Source organism: Clytia hemisphaerica, unplaced genomic scaffold, assembly GCF_902728285.1.
Source record: "Clytia hemisphaerica strain Z4C2 unplaced genomic scaffold, Clytia hemisphaerica genome assembly, whole genome shotgun sequence".
In the NCBI taxonomy this organism is placed as follows: Eukaryota; Metazoa; Cnidaria; class Hydrozoa; order Leptothecata; family Clytiidae; genus Clytia; species Clytia hemisphaerica.
The window spans coordinates 534758-553444 of record NW_027103974.1 but is presented as its reverse complement, the minus strand read 5'-3'; the positions used below and the strand labels follow the sequence as shown (position 1 = coordinate 553444).

Genomic DNA, 18687 nt, shown 5'->3' with positions numbered 1-18687 from the left:
CAGGTCCTGATTATAATTTTTACAAAATTTGATAGATAAACCCTTCCCAAATAACATATCCGTCAGGGTTTTCATAAAAAAATTTACAAAATAAGATATGAGGTCTTTCGTTCAACCTCTGAAAAACATGAAAAAATAACAGGCCTCATATTTAAGCTCGATTTGTAGCTGTTTTACAAAGGTTCAACACGAAATTTTTTATACAAATGTTAGCTAAAGGATAGACGATTACTAGCCGATTCATAGTTTGAGATAAGGTTTGAAATTAAGGAAGCAATGCTACTGTAAAGACGGACTAATTGTCGGTTGAAGTTCTTGTGAAATGGTTTTTTATTGTCGGCTCACACTCGGTACGCAAAAAAGAGTCTGGGGAGGAAACACGCATACTTCAAAGAACCATGCCGCAAAACAAACGACATGTTATTCCTTCTCTTTTTATTCAAGTTCCTTGCTTAAACTACAGTTGGAAAGTAGAGTTTTAACTCTGAGTTTTAACAGGACCTTAGGATCTCAGGATTTAAAAGCTCAAATTTACTCGAATGAGGCTTGGAATATAGCCTAGAAGCCACCAAACCCCCCTAAAATCGAAATATTCAATGGAAGAAAGTGGAAGTGCCAAAATAGCAATTCTCACCCGAACTTTAAATTCTGAAAAACGTTAAAATACACTAAAATCTCAATATATTTCAAGGGAGATTGTAGCAACATCAAAAATAAAACAGACCAAATTAAACAGATTAAACAGTTCATTCATTATTGGTAAGATCTATAAATTATGAAACGATTCGTAATGGCCATCTCATTCTGGCCTCCAATGTTTTGCGGTATAAGGTATACACCATTGATATCTTAATCCACCAATAGCTAATGACTAAGGTTTATAACATATAGCTAAGTGGATGGTTCCTTAGTTCTTATCCCTCAGATACTGTTGAATATACAATATGTCATAATCCTGTGCTCAGAACATCTTGCTTTTTCTTTCCAAAAGAGAATCCCCCCAAAAGCTTTCCAAAAATGTATAACAAGTGCTTCTAACAAAACAGTCAAGCGATTCCAAAAAATCGAACAAAATTCCCCCTACTATATATAAACCAATAAAAATACAAGTACAAAAATCTGTGTTAGGTTTAGTTGAAGCAATCAATGGGCAATCTTTACTGAGCAGACCATATTAGTTCGGTACCGGCAATTTGTTCAATCAAGCAAAAAGCCTGCGGGTAGTTAGGGCCGTAAATAACGCCACAACTAACAAAAATTGCTTATAGTAAACTCTTCCCAAACTTAATATAAATATTGTTACTTTTACCTAGTCTACACAATAGACAGCTCCAGGCTTTTAGGCCTTACTCTTGGTCTATAGGCACTGCTATAGGCGGCCACTAGTAACTCCTACTGGGAATTGTTTATCAATACCTTATCGGGGGAAAAAATGTCGGGGGAAAGTGACGAAAATTTTGAAGGGGTGACGAAATTTTTCCCCGACGAATTATTTCCCCGATATTTTATCACCCTACCAAATTTTTACCCGATTTTTTTATCCCCGACCAAAACTTTTACCCAATTTGTTAAACCCCAACCAAAATTAAAATCTAAATTTTTTACACCTTTATTAACCGAAATTAGTGCTTTAAACGTCGAATTACAAGATCTTTTTTCGAGCTAGTGAAGGAAGCCATTTCATTTGGACAATTTAGTTAGGTAAATTGTAAACTTCGTCGGGGAAAAGTGACGAATTTGAAATTTTGGTCGGGGGAAAGGGACGAAAATGCCTCTAGGTAACGAAATTTTCCCCAACGTAAAAAAATCCCGACTAAATAAAACTCCGACCTTTTTTTCCCCGATAAGGTAGGTTTAAACATAATAGACATCTTTCACAAAATGTTGTTTATCAATAGAGATTTTAAATGATAGAATGTTTAAAACACAGCTGATTGGCTTAGGTTTCGAAACTCTCTATTGTTTCATTTAAACCTTAGTGCGCATGCAATTTATCCGGAGAATTTCAATATTCAAAAGAAGAGCAGTGCTCGTATCCCGAAGAGTAGGAGTTTTACGCTCGAAATGGAGGAAGATATGACGTAGCCTACTTTTACCGCCCTCGGCCTCGTTTTCGTGTAAATAGCACTTTTTAAAGCGTCTTTGTGAGATCAGGTTGCTGTAAAATACAGGTTACAAGTTACAGGGTAGCGATGACAGGTACAACTTTAATTGGTTTAATTCAAAATGAAAATATCTCTAAAGCTAATGAGCTCTTTTATCGGCTAGGTCGCGATATATGTGTGTCTGAAAATATCGTTGCTTTTCACGTCTAACGGAATAAACTGACGTACGGCAAGAGAAGATCGTCATGTATGAAACCGGCAATCTCTTCTCAATACGAAAATTTATCATACTACAGTCAGTAAAACATAATGAATGGGATAATTCTCTTCCACAAGCTACGATTATGTTACGTTATTGTATAACATTAGATATAGAAAACTCAGTGATAACCAATGGTTGAATTTCTTGGGGTAAATGGGGCAAAGCGTGGCGAGCTGTGGCAACATTTCATATAGTGAACACAGCGATATCCTCATAGCTGAATTTCTTGGGGCAAATGGGGCAAAGCGTGGCAAGCTGTGGCAACATTTGATACATTAAACATACTCAACGATATACCAATGGCTGAATTTCTTGGGGCAAATGGGGCAAAGTGTGGCGAACTGTGGCAACATTTCATATAGTGAAGACAGCGATATCCTCATAGCTGAATTTCTTGGGGCAAATGGGGCAAAGCATGGCGAGCTGTGGCAACATTTCATACATTGAACATACTCAACGATATACCAATGGCTGAATTTCTTGGGGGTAAATGGGGCAAAGCGTGGCGAGCTGTGGCAACATTTCATACATTGAACATACTCAATGATATACGAATGGCTGAATTTCTTGGGGGTAAATGGGGCAAAGCGTGGCGAGCTGTGGCAACATTTCATATAGTGAACACAGCGATATCCTCATAGCTGAATTTGTTGGGGCAAATGGGGCAAAGTGTGGCGAACTGTGGCAACATTTCATATAGTGAACACAGTGATTGCTCATAGCTGAATTTCTTGGGGCAAATGGGGCAAAGCGTGGCGAGTTGTGGCAACATTTCATATAGTGAACACAGTGATTGCTCATAGCTGAATTTCTTGGGGCAAATGGGGCAAAGCTTGGCGAGTTGTGGCAACATTTCATATAATGAACACAGCGATATCCTCATAGCTGTATTTGTTGGGGCACACGGGGCGAAGTGTGGCGAGCTGTGGCAAAACTTCATATTATAGAGAATACAACGATGTTCCCATGGCTGAATTTGTTGGGGCACATGGGACAAAGCGTGGCGATCTGTGGCAACATTTCATATAGTGAACATAGTGATATTCTCATAGCTAAATGTACAGCAGGAGTTGATAACTCTGATGAATGTACATCAGGAGTTGGTGATTCTGGTGAATGTGCAGCAGTAGTTGGTGGTTCTGGTGAATGTGCAGCAGTAGTTGGTGGTTCTGGTGAATATGCATCAGGAGTTGGTGGTTCTGGTGAATGTGCAGCAAGAGTTGATGGTTCTGGTGAATGTGTAGTAGGAGTTGGTGGTTCTGGTGAATATGATAGTGGAGTTGATGGTTCTGGTGAATATAATGCTGGTGTTGATGGATCTGGTGATTGCAATGTTGGAGTTGGTGGCTCTGCTGAATATGATGGTGGAGTTGATTGTTCTGGTGAATGTGCAGCAAGAGTTAATGATTCTGGTGAATGTGCATCGGGAGTTGATTGTTCTAGTGAATATGATAGTGGAGTTGATGGTTCTTGTGAATGCAATGGTGGAGTTGGTGATTCTGGTGAATTTTCATCAGGAGTTGGTGGTTCTGGTGAATATAATGCTGGTGTTGATGGATCTGGTCAATTCAATTGTGGAGCTGGTGATTCTGATGAATGTGATGGTGGAGTTGATGGATCACGTGAATGTACATCGGGGTTGATTGTTCTGGTGAATGTGCTGCAGAAGTTGATTGTTCTGGTAAATGTGCAGCAGGAGTTAGTGATTCAGTAAACTGTATAGCAGGAGTTGCTGATTCTGGTAAATGCGCAGCAGAAGTTGGTAATCCTGGCGAATGCAATAGTGGAATTGATGGTTCTGGTGAATGAAATGGTGAAGTTGATGGTTCTGGTGAATATGCAGCAGTAGTTGGTGATTCTGTAAACTGTACATCAGGAGTTGATGCTTGTTGTGAATGTGCAACAGGTGTTGTTGATTCTGGTGAATGTGCATCAGGAGTTGGCGATTCTGGTGAATACAATTGTGTAGTTTGTAATTCTAGTGAATGCAATGGTGGAGTTGATGGATTTGGTGAGTGTGATGGTAGAGTTGATGGTTCTGGTGAATGCAATGATGGAGTTGATGGTTCTGGTGAATATGATAGTGGAGTTGGTGGTTCTGGTGAATATGATGATGGATTTGATGGTTTTGTTGAATGTGTTGATGTAGTTGATGGTTCTGGTGAATTTGATGGTGGCTTTGATGGTTCTGGTGAGTTTGATGGTGGCATTGATGGTTCTGGTGAATGCACTGTAAGAGTTGATGGTTCTGGTGAATTTGCAGCAGAAGTTAATATTCTGATTAATTGGTATTGAGATGTTATTCATGAATGTAATGCCAACCAGAGTTATGGTGAATCTGATCTTTTTTGCTAGTTAATGAATTTTTCAACGTTAAAATATTTTGTCATTGTAATTAAACATCTAATCAAAACACTGTAGTCGGCTGAAAGAATGTTTTAAATGAAGTCGAATGATGCTATTAAGCGCAAGCTCATGCAAAACATTATACAGTAATTATAATCGTTATGTAATCTCAATTAGAGCTCATATAATATAGATGGTTTCAAAATAAGCGTTCATTAAATAGCAAAAAAGGTGAGATTCACCATACCTGTATTGTCATTACATTCAAGAATAACATCTCAATAACAATTTATCAGAATATTAACTCCTACAGCACATTCAACAGAATCAACAATTACACCATCACATTCACTAGAACCATCAATGCCACTATCACATTCACCAGAACCATCAATTCCACCATTGCATCTAGCAGAAACATCAACTCCTGCTGCACATTTACCAGAATCAGCAACTTCTGCTGTACATTCACCAGAACAATCAACTCCACCATCACATTCAGCACAACCACGATATCCACCATTGCAATCACCAGATCCATCAACACCAGCATTATATTCACCAGAACCATCAACTCCACTATCATATTCACCAGAACCACCAACTCCTGCTACAGATTCACTAGAACCACCAACTACTGCTGCACATTCACTAGAATCACCAACTACTGCTGCACATTCACCAGAACCATCAACTCTTGCTGCACATTCATCAGAATCATCAACTCTTGCTGCACATTCACCAGAACCACCAACTCCTGATGCACATTCACTAGAATCACCAACTACTGCTGCACATTCACCAGAACCATCAACTCCTACTACACATTCACCAGAACCATCAACTCTTGCTGCACATTCACCAGAACCACCAACTCCTGATGCATATTCACCAGAACCACCAACTACTGCTGCACATTCACCACAAGCATCAACTCCTGATGCACATTCATCAGAATCATCAACTCCTGCTGTACATTTAGCTATGAAGATATCGCTATGTTCACTATACATTAAACGTTGCCACAGATCGCCACACTTTGTCCCGTTTGCCCCAACAAATTCAGCTACGAGGATATTGCTATGTTCACTATACTTGAAACGTTGCCACAGGTCGCCACGCTTTGCCCCATGTGCCCCAAGAAATTCAGCCTTGGGAACATCGTTGTATTCTCTATAATATGAAGTTTTGCCACAGCTCGCCACACTTTGCCCCGTTTGCCCCAACAAATTCAGCTATGAAGATATTGCTGTGTTCACTATATGAAATGTTGCCTTAGCTCGCCACGCTTTGCCCCATTTGCCCCAAGAAATTCAGCCATTGGTATATCGTTGAGTATTTTCAATGTATGAAATGTTGCCACAGCTCGCCACGCTTTGCCCCATTTGCCCCGAGAAATTCAACCATTAGTTATCACTGAGTTTTCTATATCTAATCTTATACAATAACGTAACATAATCGTAGCTTGTGGAAGAGCATTATCCCATTATGTTTTACTGAAATTTTCGTATTGAGAGAGAGATTGCCGGTTTCATACATGACGATCTTCTCTTGCCGTACGTCAGTTTATTCCATTAGACGTGAAAAGCAACGACATTTTCAGACACACATATATCGCGACCTAGCACTTTTAGGCTATCCATAGGTGAAATCTTAATGGTTCATTAAAGCTTCATTGTTTCTGACATCATTGTAAGAAAATATTTGGACTAAAAAAGGCCTGTAAACTTGGCAATCCTTCATCAAATGATAAGATTTTTCGATCTATGTTTTCTTTAAGGTGAACTCTATTGCTTGATACTTTCCTCCAAAATTCTCCAAATTGAGTCTGAAATCGTGTGTGCTTATAAAGAACTTTTAATTTTCTGGCTTGAGAAAATATCTTTTCAAAACAAAATTGAACAGATAGCGAAATGGAACATAAACTTGTTTCGTGGACGAAGTTTTATCAAATTTTCGTATATTAGAAGGCTAGAATCTTCAATACTGATTATTAGAATATTCAGAGCAAACTCGAGTTCCGGCTTGTGTAAACCGCAGGTTACAGGTCGCAGGTTACAGGTTACAGGTCACAGGTTACATGTCACAGGTTACAGGTCAACAAAGTGCAGACCGGAAAAAAGATAATAAGATCATATACATAACATAACATCAATACATAACGCATTAAATTACAAAAAAGTAATACATGTTATTCTCAACTTCAGTTGAGCTAGAATCTCAGAATGTTTTTGAGTTTGTGAGTTTGTCCACAAACTTTGGGGCAGCGTAGAGAGCGGAGTAATTGGTTTAAGGAGCTGAAATTTGGCACACGCCCTCCCTCCCACGCCTAAAACTTAGGGGTGGTTTTTTCATTTTTTGGAATTTTGCTTTTTTTCGCGAGTTATCCCCATTTTACCGGGATTTTGCGCTTATTTAACGTCATAAAAGTCAAAATAATTGACGTCAAACATTTTTTTAAATACTAAAAATAAAAAAATAAAAATTTTCAATCATGTTGAAAAATATTTGACGTCAATTTATCTAGGTGCCAAAATAAAAGGTTACTCTACACACGGAAAAAAATTCTTTATTCTAAATTTACCTACGACTGAGCTTTCTCTAATCCTTCTGAGTACTCATCGCTCTGGGTTTTATAATTGAACCTTCCCTTTCCTGAGTGCCCATCAAAGAAGGCTTTTTTCACTCCGCGTTTGCAATTTAGCTACCTTATCCCGAGTATCCCTCATTCTGGGCTTACAAGCAAGCTTTCCCTAATTCTGAGTGCCCATCACTCTGGGTTTACAACTGGGCCTTCTCTTATCCCGAACGCCTATCACCCTGGGTTTACAATTGAGCTTTCTCTTATCCCGAGTAACCGTCACCCTGGGTTTACAATAATTGGACATTCCTTAATCACGAGCGCTTATCACCCTGGGTTTGCAACGGCCTTCTATTATCATGAGAGCCCATTACCCTGTTCTAAAAAAGTGTTTACAATTGGGCCTTCCACTTTCACACGTACACTTAAGTTGAGCCCAGTGCTTTAGCACGTTACAGTTTAGATATTATAAAATGACAATTGAATAGAATAACAACCTAGTGACACTTACTTACAAAAATAATGACAAAATCATAAAATATGATGCCTAACAAGACAAAAGCACGAAAAATATTTATAATACAGAATGTAATGTTGATAGTGTGAATGGATATAAAACGGCACCAATCAGAAGCTTGTGAGGTCCCTAAGAGAGTGGTTTTAGAAGGATGAAACTAATTAATCATTCAATTGTTATTTTAATGACTTAATGACAATTTTTGACAAAAATATTGACAGAATCACAAAATATCATGTCTTAGAGACTGTTCATCTAATGTTTCCAGATCATCTAAAAAGAACGACAAATAACTATGAAAAAGCGACAAAAAGAACGACAAATTTTTAAAGAACGACAAATTCCATATTTCGCCATCCACAACCCCGACCAAAAGTGACTGTTCCACCCCTAGAGATTCATTCCTCTTTGATTGTCACGGGAATTAACTGCTTGTGGTTGAAAAGAACGGCAAATTACGCATGCGTATTAGTGTCTATTTGGGTGATCTGGAAACATTACATGAACTAACTCCTTACAAGAGAAAAGCACCCAAAATATTTAGCATACCGAATGTGATGATAACAATATGGCTGGATATAAAAGGGGGGTTTCAAGTTTGGCGGAGGAGCGGAATCGGCCCTTTTTTCGGACGGAGTGGCGGAATTTGGCGAAAATTTAGACGGAATTACCGAAATTGGGTTCTCTGACGGAGACGGAAAATTAGACAATTTTAGTGCGGAAAAACGGAATTTAGCAAAAAAAATTGCGGAATTTCGGAATTGGTAAAAGATATTCCAAATTTGCGGAATTTTCGACAAAAATATTGAATTTCAAAGGAATTTTCAGTGACGGAATTTTGGTTCAATTTAAATCGGTTTGACGGAAATTGGAGAAAAAATTGGCGGAATTGCGGAATCGGGTATCCCCTGAACCCCCCCCCCCATAAAATTACACCAATAAGAAGCTCGTGAGTTCTATGAGAAGGTAGTTTTAGAGCGATGTGTTTTATTATATGTAACCATCATATAACATTACAAGCATTACAATATGTAATATACCTGTTATACGTATAATATGGTTTCAAATATTTTCTGGTCTGCGTTATACACAGCGCAAACTGTGAAAGATCGATAAAAGCACATGGTTAAATTTTGATGTTTGAAATGGTTTTATATGGATGAAATTGCTTGAGAATTATGTTTTTGATAATTCTTTGTGTTTTCCAAACATTTTCCTCTGCAATGACATTGATTAGAATCAACCTGTCATCACTAACATGTAACCTGTAACCTGTAACCTGTGACCTGTAACCTGCGGTTTACACAAACCGCTTGAGTTCTACTAAAAAGTCTTATTTCATCGGTCGAGCTTCGAATTACCATTTCAGTGGTCTAATCCAAAGAAAAGCTGGTAACGAACGAATGAACGGACGAATGGACAATGTGACTTAAGTTAAAGTACCTCCATGTAGGTCCAAAATGCAAGTTGTTGATGTGAAGAAAATTACAATATTTGATAACTTTTAACAAAAGAAATCGACTAAAAAGTCTAAAAGTCAACAAATCAAAAAATCTCCTGAATCTCCCCTCCTTAAATGGAACAAAAATTACCAGTACCCGTTAGAAGGCCCCCCTTAAAATAAAAAAGGGAGTCCCCCTTAGATTTTTATCCTTAGAGTTTGACAATAACAAAGTACAACGATTAGTTTGATCCCGGGGGGGGGGGCACTGACCTTGACGACCGACAGGGACGTGCCGCTGGAGTTTCAAAAGTCGATCCTGTCAGAAATGAAATTCGATGAAAAATAGACCCTGTCAGAAGAAAAATTCGATGAAAAACCTACCCTGTCAGTTTCTACTGTAAAAACCTATACCCTGTCAGATTCTACCCTGAAAAACCTACCCTGCCAGATTCTATGTTAAAAACCTACTCTTTATACACATTTTTCGCGTTTTTCGTAAAGTATAACATGATATCAACATTTCCAGGCTAAAAAACTACAGCATTGCATAAACATTAAACCTCAATACCTGGAAAACCGACCAAAAGAATCGACGACGAGATTTATGAAATTACAAAGTAAACATATCTTTAATATTATTAAAAATCATCACTCTCTACAATCATGGTCGAAATAGAATGAGAATTCCGGTTATTTTAACGTTTTTCAAGATTTAAAGTTCTGGCGAGAAAGTCGATTTTGGGCTATCTCTTTAACTTAATCGAATATTTCAATTTGGGAGGGGTTGGCAGACTTCCAGGCTATATTCTGACCCTTATTGGACTATTTTTGAACTTTTGGATCCTCAGATCCTAAGGTCCTAAACTCAGAGTTAAAACTCTACCCTTCAAACCTACTTTAGAGCACTTACAAATCGATTGTGGTTTCAAAACTTCCCGGTGGATTTCCCTTTTTTCTCAAATGTTACGACCATGATTGTCTTTGAAAACTGAAAATGCTGATTTCTGCTCTGCGGGGGGTCTAAAATTACCAGAAAAACCCAAAAAATTGAAAAATAACCCTTTCCGACCAATTTGAAGCATTTTCATTGGGTCAAAATCATTTTTGGTGAAATATTTCACTTTTTGAAAAGGTCCCATTTACGGAAATCCAAAAATGCCAATATTTCAGAAAATTTTCAATTTTTTAAAAGTTTTTGGCTGTTAAATCGAAGAAAGGGATATTTTTAACCGGAAAATATGACTTTAGTTTGAAATTAGACCCCCAGCAGAGCAGAATTTTGGCATTTTTTATTTTCAAAGACAATCATGGTCGAAATAGAATGAGAATTCCGGTTATTTTAACTTCCCGGTGGATTTCCCTTTTTTCTCAAATGTTACGACCATGATTGTACTTCCACAAAATGTGTTTCAAAGCTAGAAAGGTACAATATTATAGATGTACAAGAAAAAATAGAACGCTAAAGTTTCAAAAAACGTAATAATGAACGTAGATAAATTTCAGATATCCGTTTCCAGGATAACCGTGAGATCACATAAGATTCCGATTCCCGCTCTAGCATTACTGGCGCTTTTCCGGGATCATTCCGCTATTTTTCCCGGGCATACTGGCAGAAAAAAGTGAATTAGTCCAAGCTGGCAAATCATAAAACGCAAAAAAGAAGTAATGTTTTGATTACTTTTATAATCGGCCAACTTGTTTCATTGTTTTCAACTAGTCGGAACTAACTATCATCTGTTTTCAAGTGGCAAGTGAAATGTTATCGCAGGAATCGGAATCTTATGTGATCCTACGGTAAGGGTCTCAAAATCAGAACTGATGAAGTCTAGGTTTTAAAGGACTATTTTGCAAGTATAAGCTTTAAAACGACGCTTTTACAAAGAGGACGAGAGGATGTCAATGAGACTAAAACAGAAGAGTTGAGAGTATTGTTCTGTTCTACAGCTGTTCTAAGCCTACAGCGGAATGTCTCAACGATATGGGAAGAAACAAAACATAACAGTTGAAATAAAAAATCTGAATCAAAATCTAAAATAAAGTCTTGCAACATCTTGTAAAATCTGTTTGCCCCTCGCAGGGGTCTGCCCACTGCCGCGTCAAAACGATTTGCAAAAGAGCTCTACATGCAAAAACGGCAAAAACAGACCCTGTCAGACACACATCATGAAATTGCGCCCCTGTCAGATCAGGATTTTGCAATTTACCCTGTCAGTAATTCTGCAAAACTGAAAAAGGTACCCTGACCAGCGGCACGTCCCCGTACCTATTTTTGCCTAAGTGCCCCCCCCCCCCCGGGGTTTGATATCAATGTCATCAACATTATATTAGGCACATAATGATATCCAACTAAATAAATTTCAATAAAAATAAATCATGAATTGGAAATAAACTGGTCCTATAATCAAGTGATACGAATAAAACCAAACAAAAGATGCAGTATCTGGTATACTAGTTGTGTTTTGCTCATATCTTAGGCCTTGTAAATATTATTGGCCCAGCGCGGTTAGCGTAAGGGCCTTTCATTTGCACTGTGCCCGCTGTAAGTAGGTTGGCAAACGATATCATCCACCAGGATGCATCCACTCTTATTTTCCCCCTATTTTCTACTTTCCTATCTTCTATCCTGATTTTCTGACTTTCTCTAGTGTTTCTAACTGTTTTCTAAGTATTTTTCTGAAACTTGACCGCACCGTTGAAATTGGTCTCCGACCCCGGCTCGAACCACCAAATGCAAGCAACCTTGGTATACAAACCCAATGCTTAACCGCTTGCGCCAACGAGACACGGCAGAATGTTGTCACTCACAAATACTTATAGCGTGTAATTTACAGACCTTCATTAAGAAAGCTCCCAACCCTACCGGTGCCCCTACAAGGATCCCTACGGGATCCTAAGTTAAGTCACAGGGTACGGATGCCCCTAAGAAGGCCTTCGGCCTTATATTGTGACTCTCGAGCTCCAACCCTAACCCTAACTGATAATAACCGAACCCCCGTCTAGGTCCGCAGATTGAAAAATTTCACTTGCATCCTGGTGGATGATATCGTCTGCCAACCGCATGGTAGACGGAGCTCGTTTCATTATTTGAGGAAAACAAAGATTACAGGCTAATCATCAATTCTTTGCCGCGGAAAGTCATGTGATATACTTTTCAACCAATCAATGGTTTAACTCACTAAAAGAATTTATTCAGCGATAACAGAATGTTAATCTTTAGTAAGTGTGATCTAATTCTGCTCAAACTTTATGGAACTAATGGATTCTGTCTTGTTTGGTGACCTTGACGTTTGACTGCTTCAGACACACGTCTTTTTACCAGTTGTATACTATCCATATCATTATTGATGCTGAAAGTAGTTTTTCCTGCTGATCCTGTGGGTATTTATTACAAATAGTGCAAATACAAACATCCATATCATTTGGTGCTGACTGTAGTTTCTTGCTCAATCGCGAATCTGCTCCCTGGCTATCATCATATAGATACATTTCTTTCAAAAGGTAATTAATTAAATCATTGAGACATTTTTTTAATATAGGCGACTATCAAAAATATGTTCTGTTTGTGTCAGCCGACCGACCAAGAAATTGGCAGACAAAGATTCCAAGTCTGACAAGTAGGAAAATTGTTGCAATTTTCATTGAGCAAGCGAATAAATACTAAAAACTAAACTTTGAAATCACCTAATTTACTACCGTCATCCTCTACATCATTTACGGTCCAGTTACAACAATCACACCACCATCTTCAAGACCTCGCTGGTCGCAAATGATTAATAAAGAAATGGCGGCTTCAAATTGAAATTGAAACCGTGCACACCAAATTGCCAAATAAACTGGAATAGGCCGATGAAATTTACATATGAGTTTACCGTCGTGAAGTTACCCAAAAATAGATGCGGCATGATTTCATTATTCATTATTCATTATTTTCCCAACAGCACCTTATCCACCATTTCTGCCAATCATGCTCTCTCAAAATAGAAAAATTTGCTTCGCTTCAACCCTTCGCATCTTTTGCGAACGAAAAATAAAGATCGATTACTACAGTGGCGCTAGATTTTGCAAAAAACTAAAATGGCGGTCAGGGCGGTTTGGCAGATATATGGGCGGGACGCCCACTGCAGTTGTAGGATTGAGGGCGGCAGCATTTTCTGTAATAAATCTGTAATAAATCCCGTGTAAACATGCGTAGAGACGATTTTAACAAAGATAGAGGTTGTAGTTGTAAAGAAATATGGAAATAATGAAAAATTTATGAATTTTGAAAATAATGAAATTTTCATGCGGGTGCTTTTTAGAGATGCGGGCGGCTGACGGTAAACTCATATATAAATTTCACATCCATACAAATCTTTCGCCCGCGGGCACTCTGCTTGGGGCCATCCATATAGTACGTACCGTAGAGTCGTTTAATCTCGACATACGTCTTGCAATCTCTACATAGCTGTAGGCTGGTCTTCGAAATAAAAAATCAAACATAAACAAATACATACCAAAGTTATCAATCAATCACTAAAATGTACTCTCTCTCTATCACGTCACAGATTGTTAATATAATATGAGAAATGTGAAGTGTTATTACTTATACTTATATTTGAAAAGAAAACTTTAACGATGTAGTAATCGCTAAAAACTAATTAGCATGCTTTCAACGAAGATGTCTAAATCACAATAACACAACATTTTGCACGCGAGGAATTTTTTAGTAGACATTTTTACCGTGAACCGAAAATAATAAAAAGAGCCCGGTTTCCTTTTGAATTTAATGTGACCGCCATACTGGCCATCACGGCGTGCGGCCTGTTAGCGCCTAGAGCGTGTGTTTTTATATATAAGGAAGGGGAAACCAGGCTTAGCGCGCGAATTATTTTTATCACGTGACTTGAAGCGTAATAAAGTTGTAAAATTTTAATGATGGACACGAGAAAGTTACGAGGAAGTTTGCATGCCTTTCGTGTGTTGTGTAAAACTGCTTATAATTTGGCTTTCTTTTTAATTGAAAGGATTGCAATGTTTACTGAACTTCTAGTTTGATGGATGAACTTGTTCGATAAGAATGATACCAAGAATTTCATTCAAGGTTTGTTTTGATTATTTTACAGATCCGGTGTCGAGATTGCAAGACGTATGTCGAGATTAAACGACTCTACGGTACGCAGTGAAGGGGGAGAGGGGGTTTAGCAAAAGCGTACATCTATTGTTTAAATGACATCATTTCTATTGTTCTCTGCGTACGTACAAGGGAGGAGGGGGTATCAAATTTTTGGAAAATCTTTGCGTACGTACTATATGGACGGCCCCCTTACTATGTAAGGAAGTTTGAGAGCTTACAGAAACCAGTCCTTCGTTTCACTCTGTATGTAATCATGAAAATAAAACAATAACAAAATGACACTCTTGTGCGCTCGTAAAAAAAGTAATGGCTGTGGTTTTGACGCGAACGGAACATATTTTCGATTGCCGCCATACACCGAAACAATATATTTGGAATGGCTAACAAATAATAGTGTCTATTAAATAGACTGTGCAGCTCCCTTTTAATGTTGTTGCTTGGAGAACGTAGCAATGTCAGTCGGACCCCTCCACACCTTTCCCGTGATTCCAGTTTTCTGGATTTTTTTTCTGCGCAGTCTTTGCACTCCATCGCTTTTTAAAAGGGAGGTAAACAAACCCATTTTACTTGCTTTTCCTTAGGGAAGAGTGGTTTTTGGCCTTTTTGGCCTTTTTCTCAACTTCTATTGCATGGAATTTTTGAAAACTTCAGTATGCTTTTACTACCAGTCAGCAATGCTCAAAGAAAAAAGATAACAATTTTTACGTTTGCTCTGAAAATAGTTTGTCTTACTTTAGTGTGTGATTAAAATGACACAGTCTGAGACTAGATGGCATATAATGTTTAATCTATTTCTGGTTTAAAACAATGGATGTAGTAATATGTATTAAAAAATACCAGAATGACCCTCTTTTAAGCGCTCCCTAAGCGCTGCACCTATAGATTTTTTTTCAAAATAAGCGCCACACCTAGAATCCGATGCAAAGCGGTGCTTATTAGAAAATCAAGAAAAATAAAGCCACGCTTATTAGGACATAAAGAAAAATGAAAAACACATGTTTTTACTCATATTCTACTGTCATCAATTCGTTTAAACAAAACGCATTAAATTTTTCTACTGAAACATAATCTTATAAAATATATTCCATTTTTTCTAGTGCTCACTCGAATAATTACTGACAAGAAAGAATCCTTTACAGGTGAGTTGACTATGTTTTATTAACTGCAAGTTGTATTTAATTGAAGGGGAAGTCGAGTACATTTTAAATGGAAGAAATTTTTGTGGTATTCAATTTCGTGTGGTTGACAGACACCCAAAACCACAAAAATTTCTTCCCTCTGATCAAAAACAAAAAATGGACGGGGTCTTTCTTTTTATTTACTGTAATAATTAAAACTTAAAATTGCATTTTAGGGCTGCTTAAAATAATTTGAAATTTTTGTTTTCTTTTTCGAATTTTGATTAAATGTGGATGGGGGGCTCCATTATAAAATTAACTTTGTGATGAAAAAATTTACACCCCTCCTATCTCGCTCTCTCTCTCACAAAAGACAAGGACATGAATAGAAAAAATAGGCTCATTAGCAGTATTAAGAAGTCACTGAAAAATTATTCCCCTGCCTTTTTAGGGGCTTATAATCTTATCGAGTTATAAAATATCGAGTTAGTCTTCGAATTATGAAGCATGACGCCATGCTTCGAGTTATGACTATTTCCTAACTAAATGAATCTGTTTATAAAATAAGGTATCGAGTTATTTAACATTCCTAATGAAATAAAGTCACCGAGTACATAACTTGATAAGTTAGTGTTTAAAATAAGTCATCGAGTTACACAACTCAATTTTCTTAACTCGAAGATAATAACTCCCCCTTTTTAGGAGAGAATAGCAATTCAATAAGAAATTGACGTTTCATATTTTCTTTTTCGTTTTAGGAATCAACGCCGAAACCACCGATCTGTCGGTGGAGTGTATGCCATACTACACAGCCAAACAGCCAAATCTTACTAAACTTAGCTTACTAAACTTACTAACTCTCAATCAGCTTACTCGGTTAACAATACCGTTTTAAAATATACATTGAAGTTTCCTGGGAGTTTCCTGTGTCATTTTTTTTGTTCTTCCCTTCGCAAAGTAATCTTTAGGCGAAAAATCATGATATCGATCGAAGCTTATCGTAGTTCGATCGGCAACTTTAATGGAACTAGGCAATTTGACCTTCGTTCAATATATCGAGGTTTTAAGGTTGGCTCGTCACTTCCCAGTAAAGGGCTTTCTAGACTTCTTAAACCCTTCCCTTTTTTAGTAGAATCTTTCTAAAGTAAAAGAAAGTAGATCAGGGTTTTTTTTTCGAATACCTTAAAGGAAGAAATTTTGGCGGAAAGAAAATTTGGCGGATTTGGCGGATTTGACTGAAATCCGCCAAATTAAATTCCCGCCAAATTAAACATTTTGAAAATATGATCTCTTTTAAGGTGTTTTTGCTATTTTTTCGCTGTTTTGACGCCATCTTAAGGTTAAATTTTTAAGCGACCGCTAAATTAAATTCCCGCCAAATTTAGTTTTTTCGTCCATCCGCTAAATTAAATTCCTGCCAAATTTAGTTTTTTCGTCCATCCGCCAAATTAAATTCCCTCTGAAAAAACTTTTTTGGCCATCCGCCAAATTAAATTCCCTCTGAAAAAACTTTTTTGGCCATCCGCCAAATTAAATTCCCTCCAAAATTTCTTCCTTTAAGGTATAAGTAGTGTTATTATAGTGTTATATAGTAGTGTTTTTCAAAAAGTCGAAATAATCTCTGTAATCTGAAATGAAGGTGCGTTTTAGCTCCGAACCAGGTAGAAGAATGTGCATGCTAAATTCATTTTTTATAAAAAGGCTTTTAAGCGAGGATTTTTTCAGGTAGCAAACTTAACCGAGGAACAGAGCATTTAATTTTTGTAGAACGTTATTTTTTTCAAGGAGATAAAAAAAGCATTACTAATACATACGATGGAATAATTACAAGTAATTAGCCTCCGTCTCAGAACGCGGTCAGAAAATTTTGCGGATAATTTCACAGCGAAAATGCATCCAGTGAAATGTGAGTAATGTATCATGATTCAAGTCGACTGACATAATTATACACATAATACATGTTACAAGTTCTGCCTACGGATTCTCAAGCTCGGCTATAATAAAACTATTACATGTTAGTAGCAGACCCGACTGACCAATGTTATGTAGCAGGTTGAAACATGAGTTTCTGCTGGAAAGATGCAGTTTGTTTTCAAGTTAAATCTTCAAAATAAAACAAACTGTGTGGGTTTCTTTACTTCCAAACAACCTACCAATAGTTTTGGAACACTCCATAATAAAGGAAGATGGCTCTTCTTGTGGATTGGCTTTCTGATACCCCATATAAACACGATGTGACATGATAGTGGAAGAGACATGATTTGTTGGTTTTTGTTTGATTTGTTGACTCATATATCTCATGGCAAATGGGATAGCAAATGACTTTTCATGCATTGCTTGGCTCTACATATGATACCTCTAACTTTGAACACCTCCAGAATGTTGAAAAAAGCATTTTACGAGATAAGTTTCAATTATAATATTCATGGAAATTTTTAAAGCGACAGATTTGGCTTGGCGTCAGTTTTGTTGTTTGGTTGATCTTTGGTATCATGATCATTAAAAGCAATGAAATGCCACACAGTCACTCTACACATGATGCCTCCAGCTATGATTGGTATCAGAATTGAGAATGTTGGAAAAAAAAACATTTTACGAGAAATTGTTGATAGAAATTATATTGACTTATTTTTACAATTTTGGCAGTGTGGGTTTAGTTGGTTGATAATGTTTACACTGTGGGATGGTTTTCAAAAAACTGTTATATTGATTGTTGTTTGTTGGAATTGATTACCAAAAAAAAAGAGAACCTTTTTTTGATAAATACTTTATTTTTTTCATGAATCGAAAAAACCGTGGGGATAGTATGTGCAGTGTCTGTTTTCAAATTTTGAAAGCTCTATACCTACTGAATTGAAGCTCTGACTAGCTCTGTTTTTAAAACTTTGAGCCATGTTTTTTTCTTTGTTGCTATTAAAGATAGATTTTTAAATTGTCGTAATGTAAATTTATGGTAAAGTTTTAGTTTTTGAGTTTCATCAGTAGTACATACAGTAGTATACAGTAGTATTTTTTCAGTAATCCTTTCTTGTAAATATAGTAACATTTAACCAGACTCATTGCCCTCATTATATTCTAATTTGTATTTTTTTAGGACTGATAAGTACATATTTTTAAACACCAAAACAAAGCAAACAACATGCCAGTTCTTTCTGGACAAATATATATGTATACTTGTGTGCTTTGAGTTCTATTTTAATC

The 18687-nt window shown here is 37.1% G+C and overlaps 2 protein-coding genes and 1 long non-coding RNA gene across 3 annotated transcripts; 2 read left to right on the top strand and 1 right to left on the bottom strand.

The window, feature by feature from the left end:
• Positions 1–790: 790 nt before the first annotated feature.
• On the top strand, positions 791–4662 carry LOC136810755 (uncharacterized PPE family protein PPE12-like). The gene is made up of 3 exons (XM_067067358.1): positions 791–831; positions 3643–3995; positions 4274–4662. Exons 1-3 carry the CDS (start codon positions 791–793, stop codon positions 4660–4662), a joined length of 783 nt encoding a protein of 260 aa, XP_066923459.1.
• A 329-nt stretch (positions 4663–4991) lies between these two features.
• Positions 4992–5726, bottom strand: LOC136810754 (PE-PGRS family protein PE_PGRS26-like). Its single transcript, XM_067067357.1, has 2 exons — positions 5636–5726; positions 4992–5530 (listed from the first exon to the last, which is right to left on the bottom strand). Exons 1-2 carry the CDS (start codon positions 5724–5726, stop codon positions 4992–4994), a joined length of 630 nt encoding a protein of 209 aa, XP_066923458.1.
• Positions 5727–12316: 6590 nt separating this feature from the next.
• Positions 12317–16337, top strand: LOC136810626 (uncharacterized). The gene is made up of 3 exons (XR_010847135.1): positions 12317–12753; positions 15466–15507; positions 16245–16337. It is a non-coding gene; the product is annotated as an uncharacterized lncRNA (long non-coding RNA).
• The last annotated feature ends 2350 nt before the right edge of the window (positions 16338–18687 follow it).

Excerpts from the sequence above, each read along its gene's own strand:
- LOC136810755 (XM_067067358.1), top strand. The coding sequence starts at position 791 with ATGGCCATCTCATTCTGGCCTCCAATGTTTTGCGGTATAAG. Across the intron at positions 832-3,642 it reads CCAATGTTTTGCGGTATAAG|TGGAGTTGATGGTTCTGGTG; the intron begins GTATACACCATT and ends TGAATATGATAG. Across the intron at positions 3,996-4,273 it reads AGTTGATGGATCACGTGAAT|GTGTTGTTGATTCTGGTGAA; the intron begins GTACATCGGGGT and ends AATGTGCAACAG.
- LOC136810754 (XM_067067357.1), bottom strand. The coding sequence starts at position 5,726 with ATGTATAGTGAACATAGCGATATCTTCATAGCTAAATGTACAGCAGGA. Across the intron at positions 5,531-5,635 it reads ATCAGGAGTTGATGCTTGTG|GAGTTGATGGTTCTGGTGAA; the intron begins GTGAATGTGCAG and ends AATGTGTAGTAG.